At 47.7% G+C, this 21,237-nt stretch overlaps 4 protein-coding genes across 4 annotated transcripts; 2 read left to right on the top strand and 2 right to left on the bottom strand.

Annotated features, from left to right (window-relative positions):
• Positions 1–630: 630 nt before the first annotated feature.
• On the bottom strand, positions 631–3,449 carry F4807DRAFT_473019 (uncharacterized protein; the record flags this gene model as incomplete). Its single annotated transcript, XM_048003064.1, has 4 exons — positions 2,703–3,449; positions 2,186–2,571; positions 1,677–2,124; positions 631–1,274 (listed from the first exon to the last, which is right to left on the bottom strand). The coding sequence occupies exons 1-4, from the start codon at positions 2,731–2,733 to the stop codon at positions 631–633; spliced, it is 1,509 nt and encodes a 502-aa protein (XP_047856094.1). The 5' UTR covers positions 2,734–3,449.
• Positions 3,450–6,822: 3,373 nt separating this feature from the next.
• On the top strand, positions 6,823–7,330 carry F4807DRAFT_458470 (uncharacterized protein; the record flags this gene model as incomplete). The annotated part of the gene is made up of 3 exons (XM_048001216.1): positions 6,823–6,945; positions 7,002–7,049; positions 7,103–7,330. The coding sequence occupies 3 exons, from the start codon at positions 6,823–6,825 to the stop codon at positions 7,328–7,330; spliced, it is 399 nt and encodes a 132-aa protein (XP_047856095.1).
• Positions 7,331–8,425: 1,095 nt separating this feature from the next.
• On the bottom strand, positions 8,426–9,044 carry F4807DRAFT_458471 (CST complex subunit Ten1; the record flags this gene model as incomplete). The annotated part of the gene is made up of 2 exons (XM_048001217.1): positions 8,426–8,786; positions 8,959–9,044. 2 exons carry the CDS (start codon positions 9,042–9,044, stop codon positions 8,426–8,428), a joined length of 447 nt encoding a protein of 148 aa, XP_047856096.1.
• A 422-nt stretch (positions 9,045–9,466) lies between these two features.
• Positions 9,467–11,243, top strand: F4807DRAFT_418290 (Snf7-domain-containing protein). The gene is made up of 4 exons (XM_047997297.1): positions 9,467–10,047; positions 10,107–10,311; positions 10,381–10,589; positions 10,647–11,243. The coding sequence occupies exons 1-4, from the start codon at positions 9,864–9,866 to the stop codon at positions 10,727–10,729; spliced, it is 681 nt and encodes a 226-aa protein (XP_047856097.1). The 5' UTR covers positions 9,467–9,863; the 3' UTR covers positions 10,730–11,243.
• Positions 11,244–21,237: the final 9,994 nt, after the last annotated feature.

Consider the following 21,237-nt stretch of genomic DNA (forward strand, 5'->3'; position numbering starts at 1 on the left):
CCTTGGTTCAATCAGCTTAATATAGGAAGGTATCTGATACAATTACGAGAATTATTGGAATCGTAGTACCTCTGCTCTGTGTAGAAGGCGCGACTTACACCATGTGGGTATTTAAGAACAAACCAATATTTCCTCTCGAAGGAAACTTAACCTCGGATCCTATCTTTTCCTCGTCTGACAGAAAAAAGAATACCTAGGAATCTAAAACTGTCATCATAAACCTCTACTGTCCAGAAAGCGAATAGCTTCTGCCACCGCTTTTGATGTCTCTGCCTTCCATCCCAATAGCGGAGCCAGTGCAAAAATATCGTGAGGGGCATCAGGAACCTCAAACGTACGAAGGCAACCTTCTAATTCGCCATCATTACCCGAACCATTCATCCGCACGGACTTTTCAATACCTTCTTTCAAGATCTCAACGCTTCCCCACTGTACCTAGATAGGAACTCGCGTAGGAATGACCACTATGCCAGGTGAGAGATACGGGTTATTGCGGGGAACTTTTGTGTCTTCGCCTGGCAAAGATTCCCGATACGTCCACGCTATGAGCTCCGGCGCGACGTGGTCAACTTTGGTGGCAGGCCTATGGTCGGCGGCTTCCACACCTATCGTCATGTCGAGCTACGGGCTCTAGAGAAGCATGGCCGCAGGTTCGGGTAAAGAGTCTTGATGAGCATTGATGTATCGAAGCAGTGTAAGCGCGAGATGTGCCCCTGCGGAATCACCCGATAAGATAGTGTCGCCTGCTGGAATTTGAAGCTGGGTGACGAGGTAGGCATATGCTGCGACGGCGTCCTGTAAAGCAGCCGGGAAGCGGCCTCCGGGAAGGGAGGATAGACGGTACTCTGGACAAAAGACGGCGCTGCCTGGGGAATTTCGAAGTAGCAACGAGGCCCCGAAGCTCATGTTTATATCGCGGCCGCTTCCGGGAAAGTATGCACCGCCATGAAGATGAAGAAACACACGGCGCCCGCGCTGATGCCGATCCAAATGGTTGATCGGCTTTGGGAACCATACAGCACCAATGTTGACCGGATTAATAGCAGGGTCACAGACTAGAATACCTCCGTACACAGGTTGTTTGGCCGGATGGATTATGATGAACCGGTCTTTCTCGCTACTTGGCTTAAGACTAAACGATGGCTTGAGCTCAACCGTTGCCGCATACTTGCCGAAGTACACGAACAGTGCACAGGAAACGGTTTGACGATACGTCCAATGACGGTTGGGCCGGAGAAATGTAAAAAGCTGCACCAGGCTGGCGCGCCCATACACTAGACACGATTAGGAATAACGAGACATAAAAACAGTTGTAAATGTTGATGGTTTGCTTCAAGCTTTATGTAAAGGGGAAGGTGGCTGGCTGCTTGCCTGCCGTGTAACTATCGGATGTAAATAAAGCCCCATCCTAGGCACGTCTGTGCCGTTAACTAAGTACCAACATGTTATGCACATTGCCATGATTAGAAGCTTCTAGCTTTTCCTTATTAGGTATTCTCCAACCTGGAAGCATGCTGAACAACTCAGATCGTGCTGCTTATCTTGGCATGGATTTAGGACAATGAAGCGAGTTTAACCTACGTAGGTACGTAGGTTGTTGTTTGCTTCTCAGGGGGGTATTCCGAGGATTTTCGTTCAAGTTGAGCCAAATACAAGAAACTATCCATTCTTGGCACTATCCCATGTCTTCCGTATGACCATCCAGTAGCGGTCCGTATCCGTTCTCATGTCTGCGACGTGCCCGCTGCCTTGAAAGCGCTCTAGTCTGACATCGAACCCCTTCATCATGGCCTCCGCCGCGTGAGCTTCAACCGCGCTCGAAGGGCAGATTCTGTCAGCATCACTGTATATGTAGGTCCGGCACTTTTCGCGGTTCTTCCGCCGGTCGTTGTGCGCTACCGACCACGTACGCTGGTTGTCGGGCACGCCAAAGATTCGGATTAGGACCCAGCATGTCATCGCAACCAGGTGCGCTACGAGAAGTGCAAGGAGGCGTCTCCACCCGGGCTTGAAAGAGGCCGTCAAGACGTCTTTGTTAAACTGGTAGCTCCAGACCCCGGGCGTCGAGTCGAAGATGGTAGCATGTATGGGTATGCAGGCCTCTTCTCCCTCGCTGTCGCGCTGCTGCGAGAAGTGATTGTATAGGTGGTATAAGGAACAGGAACCGCCCCCAGAGAGTGTGAACGAGCAGCTGCGAACGACTTAAGTTCTGAAAAGCTTGTGTATTTAAGATGAATTGTAGAGGCGTAACAGCTGGCGCCGCGTCGCGCGATCCAATACTGGGCCATACAAGGGCTGCGAGTCGAGCCTTGACTAGCAGGATACTTAATATTGGGTCCAGTGAGCGGTAGTGATCAATGTAGCGTGCTAGATGTGCGTCGCGCGCATCCATCCATCCTAGCAGAAGTACGAGTTGCGGATCCTTCCGCCGAGAGGCTTCCAGTGTTTCTGAAGCCGAGTCGTCAACCATAGGGCGATGCAAAAACACGGCAGGTGATAGTTTTTCCATGAAAGACAGAGGAAAAGCAGGCTTTGGCTTGCTCATAGTTGATGACTGCCTAGGATGGGGATCTTGATTTACCTGGTCTGTTAGCTACGTGGATAAGAAAGGGGAGAAGAGGGAAAGCTGTACCTATCTTAAGATGTTAAAAATATTCCGCACGTTTTATATACCTATATATTTGACCGTTTCGAGGACCCACCTCGTATGGAAGCGATATGTGCAGCCAACATAGAGGAACATGTGCCGTGCCGAGGCAGAGCCCCTTGCTACCTATCGTCCCTGGCGCTGGACACAAATAACAAATTCGCCCAGGCGGGAAGGGGAAAAGAAGAAACACGCACACCCTTTCGGTCGACATCTAATGACTTGATTACCTGTCGTTTGAAGCTGAATCGAATTATGCATAGCTGTAACACGCCACAAACCGAAAGGGGCTCTGCTAAACAAGATGTTCAAGAACACGATAAACGCTTTTCGAAAGGAACTCGCCTTCTTATTGCAGTACTTGAGCAACTGAGGATGGACAAAGATCCTCTCCCTGTTCGCCTATCATCTATGGAGAAAGCGATGACGCGCTTAGGGGGGGTTGCGATGCCAATTCTAGAACTTTTTTGGTGTCTCTACTGGAGCTGTCGCCGAGGCGTTTACGCAGAAAATGGCGGCAGCGCTATCGCTCAAGCACGACGAGCTGGATACGGTAGCCACTACCCGTCGCTGCGGCGCGGACTCGTTGGTGGAGGTAGAGCTACGCGCCTAGCTCGCCAAAGAAGTTTGAGGCGATGTGGCTGTCTTGGACTTGATGGGCAGTGCGACCATCGCGGCCATTGGGAAAAGGGCGGCCTCGAAGAGTAGACAATTGTCGTAACTAAGATCACCGGCTTGTATGCCTTGACTTCGTGTTGTGCTTCCAATGATTGATGAGGTGATAGATTTTTGTATGATTATATAATCCAGGAGTTGTGGCTCGTGCTTACTAAATTCATCGGGGTGCTCCGATGTCAGGAATAATTACTTGAGTAAAGTGGCTGAATTACAATTTATTGAACATTGTCTATTGCAAAGAAGGTTCGCGAAGTCTTACCCATGTCTTTTATACAATTCATAGGTATAGTATAAAACTTCAATACAGCTTTTCCGCTTTGGTGTTGTCATGGTCATCAAGACTACTAGAGTTCATTAGCCAGAAATTCTTACAAGAATGATTACCTAGGGATATCTTGCCATGACGATTAGTCATCTCACAATGCCGTATTTGCTTAGTAAGTATCGGTCATGCTTAACATGATTATGTAGGTAATGGTCTAGTCAACGCCCTGCAGTCAAAACAAGGTATAAAGCAGAACCCAGCGCCGTTGAGAGAATTTGTACATACTTTGAGGGTAGAATATGGATGTTATGACAGCTGACCAATTGCAATTACAATGAAGTAAAGTTGAAATCGGTTGGTACCTTCATGTGTCATGATACGGAATTTGTTCATAGTCCGTAGCATCTCTTTTGCTCTAGTTTTCATGATGATCTGAGAAAGTGAAGCATGCACTAGCCCTTCTACTCTGGCTCCTGGTCCAAGTAACCTGTTGTGTTGGCAAGTTGAGAACCTCTGGAGAGAATTGCATTAATGACACATTCAATCTAGTTTTCCGGAGATATATCAAGGGTTAGGGTTAGGGTTGGGTCGCCCATGACGAATTCTATTCCACGTATACTACGGAAATCCGGGTTTCTAGAACAGACACGGCAAGTAATTATTCAGCAGCACATCATAGAGTTGGCTAAAATAAGAGTTTCATTGGAAAATAATGTTTTATCGGCACGTTTAAGTCTCTAGTGCTTCCTACAACTCATTCTTCCCAGTTAGAACATTACCCCTGATTTCTGAAAGATGTAAACAGCTCCATATCCTCTAGGGCTATGAGTCTCTTCTAAGCTGCCTAAGCATTTATTTCTAAGGCGCGTAATCGATGCGCTCGATTACTTGTTGCTATATCCCTAGGTACCCATTTCTTTCGTTCTTAGATAGTTCTGTACCTTAAACTCAGGGCGAGACGTATGATAATTGGCATCGCTCTTTACAGGATGAACATGGTGGCATGTTATTGTTCGAGAAATTGTATGTGAGCCCGCTGAAGGAACCAGGAAACCTTGTTCTATGATAAATGACTTCGTAGATCGATAAGTATAGGAAAACTTGGAAACTACCTAGGTACCTAAGAGCAATCATATTTTCATCCCCTACACCTAAGTGAAGGCTAAGGGAGCACTGAAGAACTGATCGTTTTGCTGCATTTTCATGTCACCTAAGAACAATGGGAGCATATTTCAAAACTTGTCGACAGTAGATATTTGATTCTATTTAGTCCGTGTCATAAACTAGGTGTTTAGGAGAGATCCGACATCTAGCCCGCGCGGCTTCCAGCCCGTTGTTTCATCTCTTCTATTATTTCGCCTAGGCTTAGGTGTATATTACGGGATCTAAATGGTGATCATGATAACCACAGAAGGGATTCTTATTTAGCGTAGGTGGCGCATGGTAATGCTGAACCTCCGACGGACGAAAAAAATCAGATTGTTAAGGAGCTATGAAGTACATTGGTCTATATTACTAATATGTTAACATGCCGATGTGGCAAGTTTCCTTTTGTATAGGGAAATACTAGTTAAAGTGAAGCGCTGAGTGTGTGCATCATCAAGCTCCGCCAATGGAATTTTGCCAGCCCTACTTTCCATAGGGACGTCTTTGTCCACCGAAAGAAAGGGGTTCAGGGGTCAGCATCTCTTAAGTCCAGCCAACTAGGCTCAGGATCGACCCAATTCCCACCGGATTCAACACGGATTATATGCAATATAACCAGGCTTGTATAAGGATTCTGTTCCTCTACCGACGTAACCGACAACATTGAGTATCCTTGCCAATACCAGCTACTTCATATATGATGACAGCATATATGGGTAGGTGTAGGAACTCGTAAGTTGGGGAGTCGTCGAACCGGATTTTATTGACAGCTGTGTTGTTTATATCCAGCCAGCGCCATATGCGCCCTTGAATTACTTGTTTCGCTAAAGTATCTACAGCGTATAAGAGTTCGATCATCAAAGGCGCACGAGGCCACGATGTTACGACCATGAGAGTGGTATTTCGGGGAGTCGGCCGTTCTCACACAGCCTACCGTTAGGAGCCAGACAAACCAAAGTGTACTATGGGGAGTACGGGGAGTGTGGTATCGTACCACGTAAGATTGAGAATCTGGAGATTGAATGCTTTTATTATGATTGGATTTATTCGTCGTTCTGGTTTTACGCCAACCTGAAACGGGAAACCTTCCTCTGGGTTTCAGCTGATAAGGTGTGACCGTTGGACGAACTGCGCCAAGCTAAAATAGTCGAGTTGAAGAACCCCGAAGCAGTCGAAAGCCTCGTGTGGCGAAGAAAGACGAAGCGCTAACGGCCCAGGTGGGAAGTCAATGAGTAGTGCAACTGCCTAATCTAGGTCGGATGACGCGGTAACGTGGGCTGCTTTCGGAAGCTGAAATATAGGCGAGATGGTAGTAATATTGACTGTAGGCGTCTGAACTGCAAATAAATGGCGACTTTCGAAGAAATCCAATGGCTCTTCGTTCCCTGGTGCTTGCTGACCTCCGCCGAGGCTTTCTGACGACCAGACGTGCATACCCTGTTTATCGAAAACTCCATTGGCAGACGACGAGAGTGAGAAAAAAACGCCACAAACGCAAAAATGAAGGACGGTTATCCCTTGATAGGATATCCGAATCACAAATATACGGACACTCGGGCGCGGATGCGTGACGCAGTTTCGTGAAAAGTAAGAAGCACGAGTTCGGTACCGGCAGGGGGGTCGCTGCAATGTGACCAGATACAGCACTGACTATACAAGATTGAGCAATTAAAGCAAATACCGGTATTCGAGCTGTGGGTATTCGATGCTTTGTACTCTAGGAAGTGGGCGGTGCCTATTCGTCGCTGTGGAAAAATGGGGCGTGTAAGTGAGGCGAACCATTGCATCCCTTGTGTATATATGCACCTACCAGACCACAGTCGCATTCGGGACGAAGGTATGGCAGGCCAGACAACTTAGACACACGGCTATTAAAGCCTCTCCTGCACATCAAGAGCGGTGTGAGAATATAACATAGCAGCATCCTCCGGAGGAATTGCGCTGCTGCCGAATGTTTCGGCATTAAGCTTGCGCGGCGCAACAGCTGTTTGGCTTCTCGCATAAATACTTCTCTCGACCGATTCCATGCTGACCTTGTCGTCTTCCTCTCGAGCGATTCTTCTTTCGGCCAGCATACGTTCGAAATATGGCATCCCCTCCCATGAACAGATATTGGATTCCGCATCTAGATATTCATAAGAAGGTTATCACTCAGGAGCTCCAGTATTACTTGGGGCCAGACGCCACCGTTAGACCGTACACCCGAGAAGTATGATGATCAACGACGATGCATTGCGAGTATTATATTGACCAATTTGCTTTTAGGGAGAGGATGGCTTTCTCATCACGACGCCTGGTGCATGTTTGACGGATGTAAGCCATGTCCGCTTACCACGAGTTCCCGTCGCCAATTAACCTACGTCCAGGAACAAATCGACGACATCTGCTTGAAGTCGAAAGAGATGTGGGAAAAGCAGGCTGCAGCCCGCTCGCAATTGAATCCAGAGAAGCCGTTGAAGCGGCCATTACACCAACCAGTTTTAATCTCCAAGGGGTCTGGAGAAGGATCCAAACGTCGAGGAAAAGATCGAAGAAGTCACATTTCTCGGCGGCCATACGACGACAAGAAAGGAAGCGAGTCATCACGGAAGTGACGTTTAGCAGAGAGTCGCGAACTGTCTGGGGATGTGGCAGATCGCCGATGTAACGCAACCGAATGTGTGCCTGTCAGACAGAGGCGGGAGCACAGGTCGAAGGGAGTCGAGAGTCGCACGCCCGACGACTGAGCGGGCCTTGGGCGGCTCCAAGGTTGGTCGAGGTTGGTCGGGAATGGATTGTCTGAGATTGATAGCTGCAGGTGGGAATCGTCCTCCAGCGAGGGATTGCCATCTGGCATTGCTGAAGCCTCTGTGGATCCGGAAGATTGAAACACGATAGTTCAATGGTTGTCTGCATGAGCGCTCAAGCTGCCGCAACAAGCCAAAGAAGCTTAAGCTCTTTTTGGCGAGACCTAATCCCAATTGGCTTGTTCCAGGTATCTCACCCTGCGGTTCTGTGCATGTCATGCAGAAGTCGTGCAGGTAATATGGTCCAAGACATCTAGAGTTGAGACAATTAGGTAGATATAAGGCTTTGATATAGCCCCTTTTGTTTATTCGGCCTAGCTACCAATCAAAGTAGTTATACCGTCTAGCCAACGACCTTTGGGAGATCCTAAAGGTCGCGGCCAGCCGAGAGCGGAGTTTTTATGAAGCAAGGTCGTACCGGGAATCGATCGGAGCTTATCTCTGGAAGAGCAGCCGCCTTTCACAGCTCTTAGTTTTCTTGCTGAGTTGGCATACAACCGGGGTAATTGCGGTAGTTCTTGGCAAAATTTGCGAATGCTTGCAGCCCGTAGCCCATCATCGATAACCTCACCAGACCACCATCACCCCGTAACCCCGTATATTTGCATTGGTTTTGCAGCGTATTTGTACCAGAAGAAATCCTGCGGTGAGTATCGCCATCGACGGTGCAATGGTACCAAATGACGAACGGTAACTACTAGTGATTCGTCACCCGGATGAATCGGGTTGTAATCATGGGTTTTTTTATAGCTTAGTATGACCTAAGCAAATTGGATGGTTACCTTTTCTTTCTGGAGATGCGCAACTTTTAAAATCGACAAGTGGACGACGTCAGGCTCCCAATAGCATGTATCGCATATCGTTTGGTTCCTGTTTGGTTCCTGTTTGGCAATCTCCCTTGGATCACTCCACCGGTTGTGTGGATGAGGAAGTAGAAGGGTCTTCTAGGTCGGCCACTCTGTTGAAAGCGACTGTCCTCTCGAACGTCTTCTCGTATGCTGAGATATCCAGATCTTCGGCGGTCCAAAGAACAAGAGCCTGGACTCTGACGGTAAATCGACTCCGCCCCTCTGATGGTGCATGCGGCGACATGAGCTCGGCAGAGTTGACGTATCCTACCACATGAACCCATTGCCCTACATCTACATGATCGTGCTGGAGGGACTCGAGAATAAGCTTGGCATCGACATAGGCTGTATAGATTCTTCCATGATAATTATGCTCAAGAGTCACCCAGCCTGTTTGAGTATTGTAAAAAGTTACGCTGATGATACCATTAGCGCATATGTCCAGATGGGAAATCCCAAAAGGATCAATTGTCTCTAGGGATGCAAGAAGCTGTCATGATTGCAAAGAATGGTGTTTACCAGACCCACGGAAATGACGGAGATAGTTGAGTTGACCTGGGAATGATATGAGTGGAGATGCAGTCTTACCATCCTAAAAATCTGACCTTCTTTCCGAGGTGCCTAAACAGGTCCGACATGAGGCATCGCACTGAGGGAGAAGGGCCGCTTGACATTGTGAGAGTAATGGGTCACGGACGATTATGAGCTCGAAATAATAGGAAGTGAGCCCGCAATTACGTAGGTATCTTTATTTTAGTATGAGAAGATATCATAGAAGGTTTTCGTAAAGTAGCAGCCCGCAATTTGCAATGCTCACAGTCCCCGTGTTTAGTGAGTGGGATGAGATGTAAAGGGGTACTATTGGGCAAATTGGCAGTCCGGATTCACGAAGCTTTAAATGCTAAGGTTTGCCTTTGTCCCAAGGTTTTACGCTTCTTTGTTAGTGGTTAGCCGAGGAATAATAGGGTGACTAAGGCGACAAGGTGACTAATCAAGGTTAAATTTCGGAGATAGGTATGATAGATCAGGCGGATAGCGGAGGGGACCCACTATATCTTTTTTGGGCAGGCGGCGGGCAGGCACCTTGCACCTTTACACCTTGTCGCCCTTGTCGCTTGCGGCGTCATCTAATCATCCATCCATCCACTTACTACTTACCACTACTTCAATTATCTACTGCCTGGTCTACCTAATCTTGACCTCCAACTTCCACCTTATCTGTCTGCCTAGACCGCAACAATCTCCCGATAAACTAGGCGACACTCTAACGTCTCAACCTCGATCACCTCGAATCCATCGTACTTTCGATAATCACTCTCGATACGTCTGTATTCTCAGACACGCTAGAAAAGCGACGTCATCTCCTCAACCACCACCTTATCGACGATACACCCCGCGATCGATATCATATCCCTATCCCTAGCCGATACTAGCAAGATCCCGTCGCCAAATCAATCTCAGCTTCGACAAATCATCATCGACTATCGATCACCATGTCCGGCGTTTGGGGTTGGTTCGGCGGCGGCGCTGCCCAGAAGAAGAAGGACAGCCCCAAAAATGCTATTCTTGGCCTAAGAGCGCAGTTGGATATGCTGCAGAAGCGCGAAAAGCATCTCATGGCACAGATGGAGGAGCAAGATGCTATCGCACGGAAGAATGTCAACACAAATAAGAATGGTGAGTCGTGAATCATGTGAAGCTTGTCACATGGTCCGAGCTGACGTATGCGCTGATAGCCGCGAAGGCCGCGCTGAGGAGGAAGAAGGGACACGAACACAGCCTCGAGCAGACCATATCGCAAATCGGAACCCTCGAGCAGCAAATTAACGCTATCGAATCGGCAAATATCAATCGGGAGACTTTGGCTGCGATGGAGAGAGCAGGCGAGGCAATGAAGCACATCCACGGCAAGCTCACACCCGAGAAAGTCGACGAAACCATGTACGTTCCCCGACAAGCAAATCATATACAACCAAGTGTTCGATGTGACTTATTAACATGTAATAACAGGGACAAATTACGGGAGCAGAACGCACTCAGCGAAGAAATCGTTGCGGCGATTACGAGCAACCAGATCGGAGAACCCGTGGACGAGGAAGATCTAAACGACGAGCTCGAGGCAATGCAACAGGAACAGCTCGACAAGAAGATGCTCGAGTCGGGAAGCGTACCTGTGTCGGATGCGATTCACAGGATGCCTGCTGTTGGGAACCAGGAGAGTAAGTTGATTTCCTCTCTAACGGTCCTACCTTCCATATACTAATACCATAACCTAGTCCCGGCCAACAAACAGGCTGCCCTCGAGGAGGACGACGAAGAAGCGGAACTCCGGAAATTGCAAGCGGAGATGGCCATGTGATAGTTCGGTTGTTCAAGTTACCCCCTTTGCTCCCACGTTGCCAATGGCAGCAACATCAGGCTCGAGAAAGAATTTCGGTAGTGGGACTCTAGAATGGACGATTGCATGGGGAGCTGTGGTATTGGCACATTTGTGCTGCGATGGAAGTTTGGATCAAGCCGCTCTGATCTGGACGGAGATGTAAGAGACGCATAGCAGCCCCCTTCGAATCAAATTTCCCCATTTCTAACTACGGCGTCGGCGTTTTGAGACCATGGTGCTTCATTGGCGGTAACTCATTTTCAGCATGTTCAGTTGACGGATGAAAGATGTTCTAGTCTACCTACATAAACTAACTTATTGACAATATCACTGGTGCGAGGCCAATTTCTCGAATACTAATGGTCAATATATAAGATCGTCGGCGAATCTTGTGATCTGCCTAGTGAAACCGGAAAGGTAATCCTAATATAATTATTATCCCTCGGCCGATCAAATTAAAGCAAAAGAATCTTGCACTTTAAATTGCACATGAATACCTACCTACCTAGCTACGCATAGCTTATTATAGTCATGGAGGTAATAAACAGGTTTTATCGCAAGTCAACGGCCTCCTTTTCCTCCTAAGACCTAGCTTACAAAGCTTCCTGGCCGCTCAACCCTCGTTCAACAATCCAACCTCCTCGAATATGACCAATTACTAACCTCGATTTTCTTCCTACATAGACAAATACTTAGTCTAACTCTAGGTAAATACGAATGAATGTAGATTTGCAAAATGGGTGCATATTGTACCTAGTCAATTGTTCCCTGCCAGCATAAAGCCGATTATTTTGCTAATAAGCCCATTAGATAAACGTGATGCGTTCCTTTCGTCTTGTGAAAGTAGCATAAACTGTACACCTTCGATCGACCCAACCCACTCCGAATGCGAAGAGAGCCAAAGAGTATACGTGTCTACTCTGATAATACGTGCTGCATTACTGGTATTAATACTCGAGCCTATCATTTTTCACGCAATATAAATACCTATAGACTTACTTGTTAACTATTCTAAATAAAGTAAGATTTGATTCGTCTCATATCTAGTTTCATTTTGACCCTTTCCTTCGAACTACCTAGTAGAGAATATTAGAACCTACCCCAGCAAGTACGAAATGACACTTAGATTTCAAATAATAGTAGGTATAATAGTAGGTATAACACCGTACTGGATTAGTCTTTTAACATGACTTCAAGTCGTTTAATTTAGGTAGGCAGCTACTAATTCAGCACTGGGTCATCTTGGAAGATAGCGCCCGCGGGCCTACTGTCAGGGGGTGGGCCCGTCGTTGAAGACTGCGTCACAGCGTGGGTGATAGTAGTAGGTAGCTTGCCTTTGCCTCGCTTAACTCTTTGATTGGCAGTTATCTACAGCCAGGGATTAGGAGGCAAGATACACATAAGCACCGACAAAAGCTCGGTTCAGGGTATTGTTGGTACAAGTGGTACAAGTGGTACAAAACAAAATATAAGTAAAATCATGTACCATTCGCGCTCTTACAGCCTGGGTCTGGCCCACCAGGTCATGTGAGGCTGTATCTTGCCTCCTAATCCCTGGCTGTAGACAACTACCAGTTAAAGGCATAGGTAGTAAAAGACTTTGATTAACGTCTGCTCATCTCCTAAAACCCTTTATATATTTGTCCCAGATAATATACAAGCTGCACCTTACAAGCGGTTATCTAGCCCCTTGCTCTTCGCCCCTTACACCTATGTAGATGATCTGGCCAACTCCTCAGATGCATAATACGTGTACCTACTTGAGTTGCATGTGGTTATTCAGGTACCTTATCTCCAATATGAGTTTTTCTAGTTGCGATCAATATCTTATTGTCTAGGATCATCCGTCTCTACCTGCGACTACTGGTGTCTTCGTGCTAGTTATCTGGGTAGAATTCATCGAAATTATTTTTATTGGTTCACAGGCATATCGTGAAAACTTTGGCGAATGCATACGTATATGCCTTTATGAACATGTTATTATCACTTTGTGTTTCCCATTTCCTGAACAGCGTCATTGGCACCCAAGTACGCAAACTACCCTTCCATTAGCGAAATAATATACACTTCTCAACGACCCGACCTTTTGTTTCTTATAAACGTCTCATACCCCTATTATAGGTTTTGGCTCCTTTTTGGGACTTCGATGGAATAGTCCTAGTCTTTTAGGACTGGGCACTTGTATGCTGGAACCTGGCAGCTCAGGGGTTGAACAGAAATCTTATATTTCACAATGGCTTAAGAACTTATTTTATGCAATTTTGCGTGAGAGGGTATCTCAAGGCACTCCAGTATAAGAAGGCTCCTAGAGGTATTTATTCTCTTAAGATATGTCGTATGTACCATGCGAATACTACCAAAGTTGATTTGGTTCCTTGATGTACAGGGAGAGCAAATAAGATAAATTGCAGAGGATAGGAACATATGAACATCAAATTGAAACCTCTCCGCCGAGAAATAGACGCACGATATGTCATATGAAGGAGGTTTTCTATAAGGTAGGCACTCATATAATTGGAAATATAGGTAAGTGCTCGCTTTATGTACTCGTATATGGCTAAGAACTGGAATGCTGATTTTTCCATACCGTTATTTCCATTAAAGTTCTCCTATCAAAATTTTATTTTATTTGTAGGATACCTACCTAGGTAGTTACTATGCTTAGAATGGTGGTCCAAGTAGAAATATGTAAAGTAGTATTGCTAGGCATCAGGTAGCTTGGCTTAAACTGGGGTTTCTCCTTTTCGACAAAAGACCGTAATAGGATAGTCCAGGAAATTTATAGGTAGGTAGATAGCTAGGAAATGTAGTTCATAGGAGCATTAGTAGAACACCATTAAGGAACTTAACCCATATTACGATTATCATGGCTCCCTAGGTATCTAGTAGGTATAATTAGGTCGAAGGGGACACTTATTCCATAATTTTCAGCTATAGTGTTGTAAAACCTTATATTAATTTCCCACATGTCATGAATTTTCCCAATTATTTCTATGTGATTCAGCGATCACGTACCTACAAGTCATAGTGCGTACGAACATAGGAAACAAATGTTAAATTGGGGATTGTAGAAGTTAACCCGGACTTCGATGTTTTTAGAAATCCCGTGGTCGAGTTATATCGCAAGGGAAGATGAAGACTTGAATATAGAGATTGATTTTGGCGTATCATTTCCACGCGCGCGTGGACACGCCTGTAATATATTTCGTAGTAACTAACTTATAAGAGACGTGGCATCATAGCATACCTACTTACCTAGGTATCTGTATTATCTTGGAGCTGAATAGAACGCATGGGAGGTAATGAGACCTTAATGTCTCGTAATTTTCTTAGGTCCCCATATCGACTACTTGCCTAACCTAGGCACTCTGCTAGGGGCTAGTGACAAACGGCAGTTCGTAACAACGAGAACACTTAACTGCGGTGATACTAGGTAGGTATTGCATAGCCTCGGCTATACCGCCTCGTTTCATGCCTGTCTGTTTGCTTACGCCAAGTCGTATTAGGTGTGCGTATTTGGGCTATAATTCCATCGGGCACTTCAAAATCGAGCCTTGTTGGACACCCGCATGGAAGTTTGCGTTGGTGTCGAAACAAGGAGAATGTACTATGTATGTGTGAGATATTACCAACCAATAGGCTGGTTACACCGTTATGTAATAATGGAAGTTGCCAAATCGGGACCCCGATGTGAAGTTCGCCGTTCGGAGAGAGAGCAATTTGCGGGTGGTCCGAACATCATTCGATGCACGTGACACGTTAGGGTGGTTTGCCTTCGTCAATGGCTCTTATCGATAGGCTCTTTTTCCATTTCCCTCAGTTTCCCAAGCTCGATTCGACTCAATTCATTTTCATTATTTGTCAACCAACTTCAAAATTCGTCAATATGCGTTACTCACCACCACCCTTCATCTACCATCATCTATCATGTTGCATTATATTCTTGACTCACCATGTCAGCGGGTGGGAAATCCCTTCAATTAAATTGAACAATTGAAGGTCTAAGGCAGATCTCGTCCAGCTGGGCTGGCTGGTAGTCCAATGAGGGATCAACAATTCCCGCCCACGCTCGCCCCACAAAGTGGTTGGCTGTCGTGGTGGGGTTAGGAAAGTGAAGCCAACGAGGACGACCACGTTGCACATAAGACCAGCATCGGTAATCATGCACGCTGTATTTGATCCTGCCGGTTGGACGGTGGGTAAAGCCGCCCGCGGCCAATTCAGGGACCGTACGGCCCATTCAAAGATACTTGCCTCTCACTGTTTCATCCGCGAAATCATCGTTGTAATCGTTGGAGAGAGCGAGAGAAAGAGGAGGGAGGGCGTGTTGAAGCCCAATGACCCGGACTCTACTTATCATCTCTCAATATCCGCTCCTGGCGGTGGCCAAGTGGTCTTGCATGACGCTGTCAAACCTCATCCACCTCATAAACCTCATCAAACTCTCCCGTTTCACCGGAACTTTTATGCGTGGGTCTGCCCCATTTCCGTTCGTCTGCATCTTCTTGCGTCTGCTTGCATTTCTCGTCCATTGTTGGGCCGCTACCAGCTTCCCTGTCAAGTCAGAGCCGTCGCCCTTCACTTGGTACGGTGTTATACCATGGGTCTACTCCAAGCTTGCTCCAGTATGCTGCTTCCGGTCTCCAGATCCAGATCTGTCTCAACCCTAGCCCAACCTCCTTCGCGACGTGGCGCCAGTTCTGTGGTGTTCGTCGTCGGTAAACCCCTTGAGCACGATTATTGATCACCATAGCCTGAGATCTCGCTCCACTTTGACTTGTTCAAGCCGTGGGGTATGTCCCATCTAGGTAGTTCCTCTCGAGGGTGTAGATAGTCAATATTACATAGACGTCTTACATTTGTTCTCGGTCTCGTCAGACGTCATTCTATGGTTCCGAGCTCGCATCAAGAAAATTCTTCTACTACACACCATATGTCCGTCATCTACCCACTCAATTAGTTTCCTACCACCCATTGTCACCATCGTAATCGTTTTCATAGGTAGAGCCCGCATTTGCTCCTTCTACTATCATCTCGTTGTCCATATTTCCCACACGAGATATCCAACAACCAGAATTTGGTACCTTACTATCCAATTGTCTTGCCCGGCTTCTGCCAATACCCGCATTATACTCGTCACTTTGCATAGGGAAACAATTAGAATAGTCTTTTAAATCACCAACAGGTCTCGTTCCTGTGGACCAACGGAAGATGGAAGACCAAGATGAAATTGCGTATTGCCCCTCTAGGATTAATCCATATTCGAATGTTCAAGTATCTCCCTGGACACCGGTACAATATTATCAAGTCCCAAACCTAGACGAGGAGGCTGAGGATAAAGGTATATACGCCCATAATGGTTAATCGTTTGCGCTAATAGACCTCGTAGTCGGCGAAGGTGAACCGGAAGAAGATGATGTGAATGAAGGCCAATCCGAACCAACTACACCTCATATACCCCGGATACCTCAGTTACCTCGGACGCCTCCAACCCCAATATCTCCACCAGCAGTAAAATCGAAAAATACGAAGAAGGCAAAAGGTGGGAAGTCTGAACCAGAAAAACCTGTGATAGCGAAGGAGAAGGCGAAGGAGGTCGCCCCTCCACTCACAGCGAACCAAAAGAAGAACGCCAAGAAGAAGGAAAAAAAGAAGGAGAAAGAGAAAGCCGCTAAGAATAAGGCTGACAATGCAGTGAAGGACATGGAGCCGAACGCCAAACCATCAGAATCTCCAGCACCGGCAGCGGATGCTGTCCTGAAGGAGTCACCGCTGCCACCTGAACCGGCTAAAGTTGACAAGCCAGAGGATCCGGCACCGCCACCGCCACCAGCTAACCCAGCACCTACCGCAACTGAGAGCAAAGAGACCGAAGCTGACAGTCAACCAAAACCCGAGACAAGCGAGAGCGGAGAAAACAAGGCGATAACTGATGGTACTTCTCCAACAGATGTCGTTCCGACTAACGAGTCTACGCAACCGACCACGCCTCCTGCCGAAGAGATAGTTCATGAGAAGGGCAGTGAGAAGGATACTGAAAAGGCTATCGAGAAAGAGATCCCTCCTGCTAAGAAGCCCGAATGCAGCGCCAATGAGGCCCCTTCTAGTGATGATGCCGAGGCACTAACTAAACCAGAGGTGCCTAAGCAAGTGGAACAAGAATCGGCCCCGGATAGTCGTCCGGAACCTGAGTCTCCAACAAAGGAAACCGCAAGCGACCAAGAAAAGCCATCGGCAGCTGAACGTGATACACTAGACTCCCATGGAGAGACACAATCCAAACCTTCCGTAGAAGTCGGCCCCGAAGACAAATCAGTTGCCACGGAAGAACCGAAACCTGACCCGCAACAAACACCGAGCGGGGCTGATCAAAACGAAGAGCCAGAGTCCAAAGGTAGCTCCGTAGTGGTTCAACCCGCATCAGATACAAGCGATGCTCCTAAGCCTGAGTCTGGTAAGGATGCTGGTGAAGGTGATTCAAGCCCGCAAGAAGCGACAAAACCGGAACCGGAACCTACCGTCCCAGAAGAACCGACAGCTCCAGCGAATGTCTCGGTGAAACCAGAAGCGGCCAAAGATGAGAGCGACAAGAAGCCTGAGCCTGAGGCCCAATCCACGCCTGAGGAGCCTATTGCACAAGAATCTACTTCACAGGAATCTATTCCGCAAGGTTCTGACCCGGAAAAACATATTGTACTGGAGACTGAAGATAAGCTGGACAGCACACAAGATACGGCTACGACTGAGAACTCGGCTTCACCCCCTAATGAGAGCGCACAGCAACTTCCCACAGAGGAACTGGCTGCCGTTTCAGAGAAAGAAACCTCGATCAATCAGTCGAACACTTCTCCGTTGGATGACGAAAAGGAGGCGGAGACCATCGAATCTACCGAACAAGCAGCACCACAAACTGATGCTCCATCTTCTAGCTCTACGGTAGAACCGGAGTCGAAAGAAGACCACGATGAGAAGCCCGATGACGTTGAGAATCTTGCCTCTCAGCAAGAATCAGGCAACCCTTCCACAGAGGAGCCTCAAGGGCAAGGAAAGGCAGAGGAAATTAAGAATACACAGGAGCCGATTGCCGAGACGGTTATTGCTGTACCAGTGAAAGAAGAAGTTGACGCTGACCAACAACCCACCGATCCAAAATCACCTGAGCAATCTCCCTCTGCCACCATCGACACTACACCCGATGCCGGTAAGCCGGAGGCAGAGCCAACGGCTGATGCTGTTAACTCTGACGCCACTAGCCCTAATCAAGACTCTTCAACGGTTGATGCCACGGGTGCTGATCAAGACGTAGAAGCTGGTGCTGGAGGGTCAGACGTCCCAACTAACGATGCACCACCAAATGTCGACCTGAATGAAGATACGCAGCCAACTAAACTAGAAGAGCCAGGTCGTACTGTTGAAACGGAAGAAGTAGAAGGAACCGCCTCTGAGCCGAACGCAAAGGCAGTTGATACAGAACAGGTGTCGACTGACGAAAGCCCTGCTGATACTCAAATCGACGAAGCTAAATCAAGCGACGACAACGCCGCGAGTGAAGATCCAGAACCGGTAGCTGAAGAGAAGGCTAAGAGTGACCCGACATCGTCTGAAACTGTTTCAGCTGACAGTGCTTTGGAGCAACCGAATTCAATTGACAATGGAGAGAGCTGCGCTCCTATTAACGAAGAGAGTAGCGCTCCCATTGAATCAGAAGTCTCGAAACCGCCAGTCGAATCTACTACAGGGACTATACAACCCATTTCGTCACCCACTGACGAGGCAGTCAATGAGAAGGCCACCCCTCCCAATGACCAATCTGAACCCAACCCTAGCGAGCCCACTCCTGATGTCGAAGAGATTGTCTCAGCTGAACCAGAACTACCCGGGTCCGAATCTTCACCCAAAGGGGCTGCGGAAGATAAGGAGTCCCCCTCAAAGACAAGCGACACCACAGACACTCCTGATGATTCGCAAGCCACGCCTGACCACGAGTCTACAGCTACTGAAGGACCGGCACCGGTATCGGTACCGAGTGAGGTTAATAAGGAAGAAGTACCCAATGAGGCTACCAAACAGTCTCTCGATCCGATTACTGCCGACGCTGAGTCCACAAAAGTCAAGGACTCTGAGAACCAACCCGAGCCTAACCCAGAAGCCGAAAGTTCAGAACAGACAACTGCAACCTCGCCACCATCTAACGAAAGTGTTGACCATGTAGACATGGAAAACACCGAAGCCAAGCCTCAGGAGCCTGAGGCGTCGGTGGAGGGACAAATTTCTGCTGAAGAACAAGCACCTATCGAAACCGAGGGGCAAGACGCTGTTGAGGAGCGAAAATCTCAAGAGAACATGTCCTCCACCGACGAGCAGCCACCTGTTAAGAACGACGACAACTCATCTACTGAACAAATACCTACTGTGACCGAGGCTGCTGCGCCAGACCAGTCACAGGAAGATAGTGATAAGTTGCAGCAGGATAGCGGTCAGCCAGAATCTAAAGATGACCATGAGGGAGATGAAATCGAGCCCGTCAAAAAAGAGGTCAATCCTTCTGCAACGTCTACAGAATCTACCGAGCAAGAAGCTAGTCTTGTCGAGAACGATGCTAAATCCAGCGAATCGCCTATCGAAAATAAGGCTCAGGAGGACCCTACCAAGGAACAGCCACTCGATACCACGGCTGAGAGCACTGATAATTCTAATGAGACCAACGATGTCACACCAGATCAGCCACCACAAGGTAGTGACGAGAAAGAATCCAAAACAGTACCAGAAGAGGAAGTCAAGTCTGTCGAAAAGGCTGCTGAAGATGATGACAAACCTATCGAAACCGAGGTTAAGCCAGTCGAGGCTGAGGACCAAGGCAATCTTGAGGAGAAGGTCTCTGCAAGGGAGCAAGAACCTAGTGGGGCCCAGGAGGAGGAGCCCGTAAAGGTTGAATCGGCAGAGCAGGAAGAGATTGCCGCAGGAAGCCAAGGACCTACTCCCGCAGAACCGACTAATTCTGAGCAGACCAAGAAAACTTCTGAATCTACTGAGACAAGCGACAAACCATCTACCGACCAGAAAATAACCCCTGAAGCTGAAGCATCTGGAGATGTTGACGAGTCCAAAACGGTGGAAGCCAGCCAGGATATTCCTATCAAGAAAGCCGAGACGGATAAGCAAGAGAGCGTTGCAATTGAAAGTCAAGAGCGTTCCACTCCCCCTGGGCCAACTCACATCGAAAATGATGAAACTCCAGCCCCCGAAGCTTCTGTATGTCAACAAATATGAACTTACCCCTCTCATTTTTGTATGTCATACTATGTATCACATTGTCACTAACATTGATGTCTCAGGTCGAGGCAAATGAAGGTGCTGGTTCGACTGAAGAAGCTAGCTCTATACCTGCTGAAGAACAAGTCTCTGCGGAAGGGGAACTATCTACTACACCACTACCTGCTACGGCCGAGACTACTCATGAAGTCAGCGAGCCCGAGATTATTACACCAAGCCAACCAGAAGAATCCGGAAAGTCACAAGAAAATGGGACTAAGGAAGCTGTAGACGCCACTGGTGCCGAAGTCGCTCCTCAGCCCGTGGCCAACGACCAACCAGATTCTAAAGGGGGACCTGAAGAGTCGGAGATTGAACCCGTCGAAGACAAAGGTAACCCTGTCGGAGATGACGCCAAAGTAGTTGAAGTAAACGCCAAGCCAACCGAGGACGCGAAGCCAGCCGAGGACGCGAAGCCAGCCGAAAACGATAAAAAAGACGTCAGCCCAATCGCGGAGACTGAACAGATCCAGCCAGTCGAAGATGTGAAACCAGCCGAAGAGAGCGTCAAACCTCCCAAGGACGAAGATAAATCCGCAGAGGAAACGAAGCCAGTTGAAGAGAGCCCCAAAACAGTCGAAGATGTCAATCCGGTTGAAGACATCAATTCAAACGCAGATAATATCATTCCAACGGAGAACGATAAACCCATGGAAGAGGTAACTAAGTCCGCCGAAGAAAGCGATGAGCCAGCTAAAGATACTTCAAACGCCGAATCAACCGCAGGAGTCGAAAAGGATGCCAAGCCAGCCGAGGAAGACGTCCAATCAACCAAAGAAGTTGAAGTGAGCGCCAAGCCAGCTGAAGAGACCAAGGAAGTCGAGAAAGACACCGAAGACGTCAACCCGATTGAAGAAGCTAGGGGTACTAAGCCGGCTGAAGAAGACGCTGAATCTGCTGAAGACGAAAATAAACCCACCGGGGGAGAATCCAAGCCAATTGACGAGGATCCCAAACCCGTCGAAGGTGTCAAGTTAGTTGAAAACGTCAAGTCGACCGCCGAGGACGCCAGTCTAGGTAAAGTGGATGAAAAGCCCACTGAAGATGGAATCAAGCCTGCCGTAGGAGACGCTGAGTTAGGTGAAGGAAATGAGCAAGACGTTCAGTCTACTGCAGAAGTTGAGGAGACTAAGCCAGCGGAAGACGTTGAACCAGCAAAAATCGAAAACGACATC

The sequence above is a fragment of the Annulohypoxylon truncatum genome, assembly GCF_022578515.1.
Source record: "Annulohypoxylon truncatum strain CBS 140777 unplaced genomic scaffold F4807scaffold_9, whole genome shotgun sequence".
Taxonomy (NCBI): domain Eukaryota; kingdom Fungi; phylum Ascomycota; class Sordariomycetes; order Xylariales; family Hypoxylaceae; genus Annulohypoxylon; species Annulohypoxylon truncatum.

Bases quoted from the DNA above. Each gene is read 5' to 3' on its own strand.
- F4807DRAFT_418290 (XM_047997297.1), top strand. From the start codon at position 9,864: ATGTCCGGCGTTTGGGGTTGGTTCGGCGGCGGCGCTGCCCAGAAGAAG. The intron at 10,048-10,106 runs GTGAGTCGTGAA...ATGCGCTGATAG, and splicing joins TGTCAACACAAATAAGAATG to CCGCGAAGGCCGCGCTGAGG. The intron at 10,312-10,380 runs GTACGTTCCCCG...ATGTAATAACAG, and splicing joins GAGAAAGTCGACGAAACCAT to GGACAAATTACGGGAGCAGA.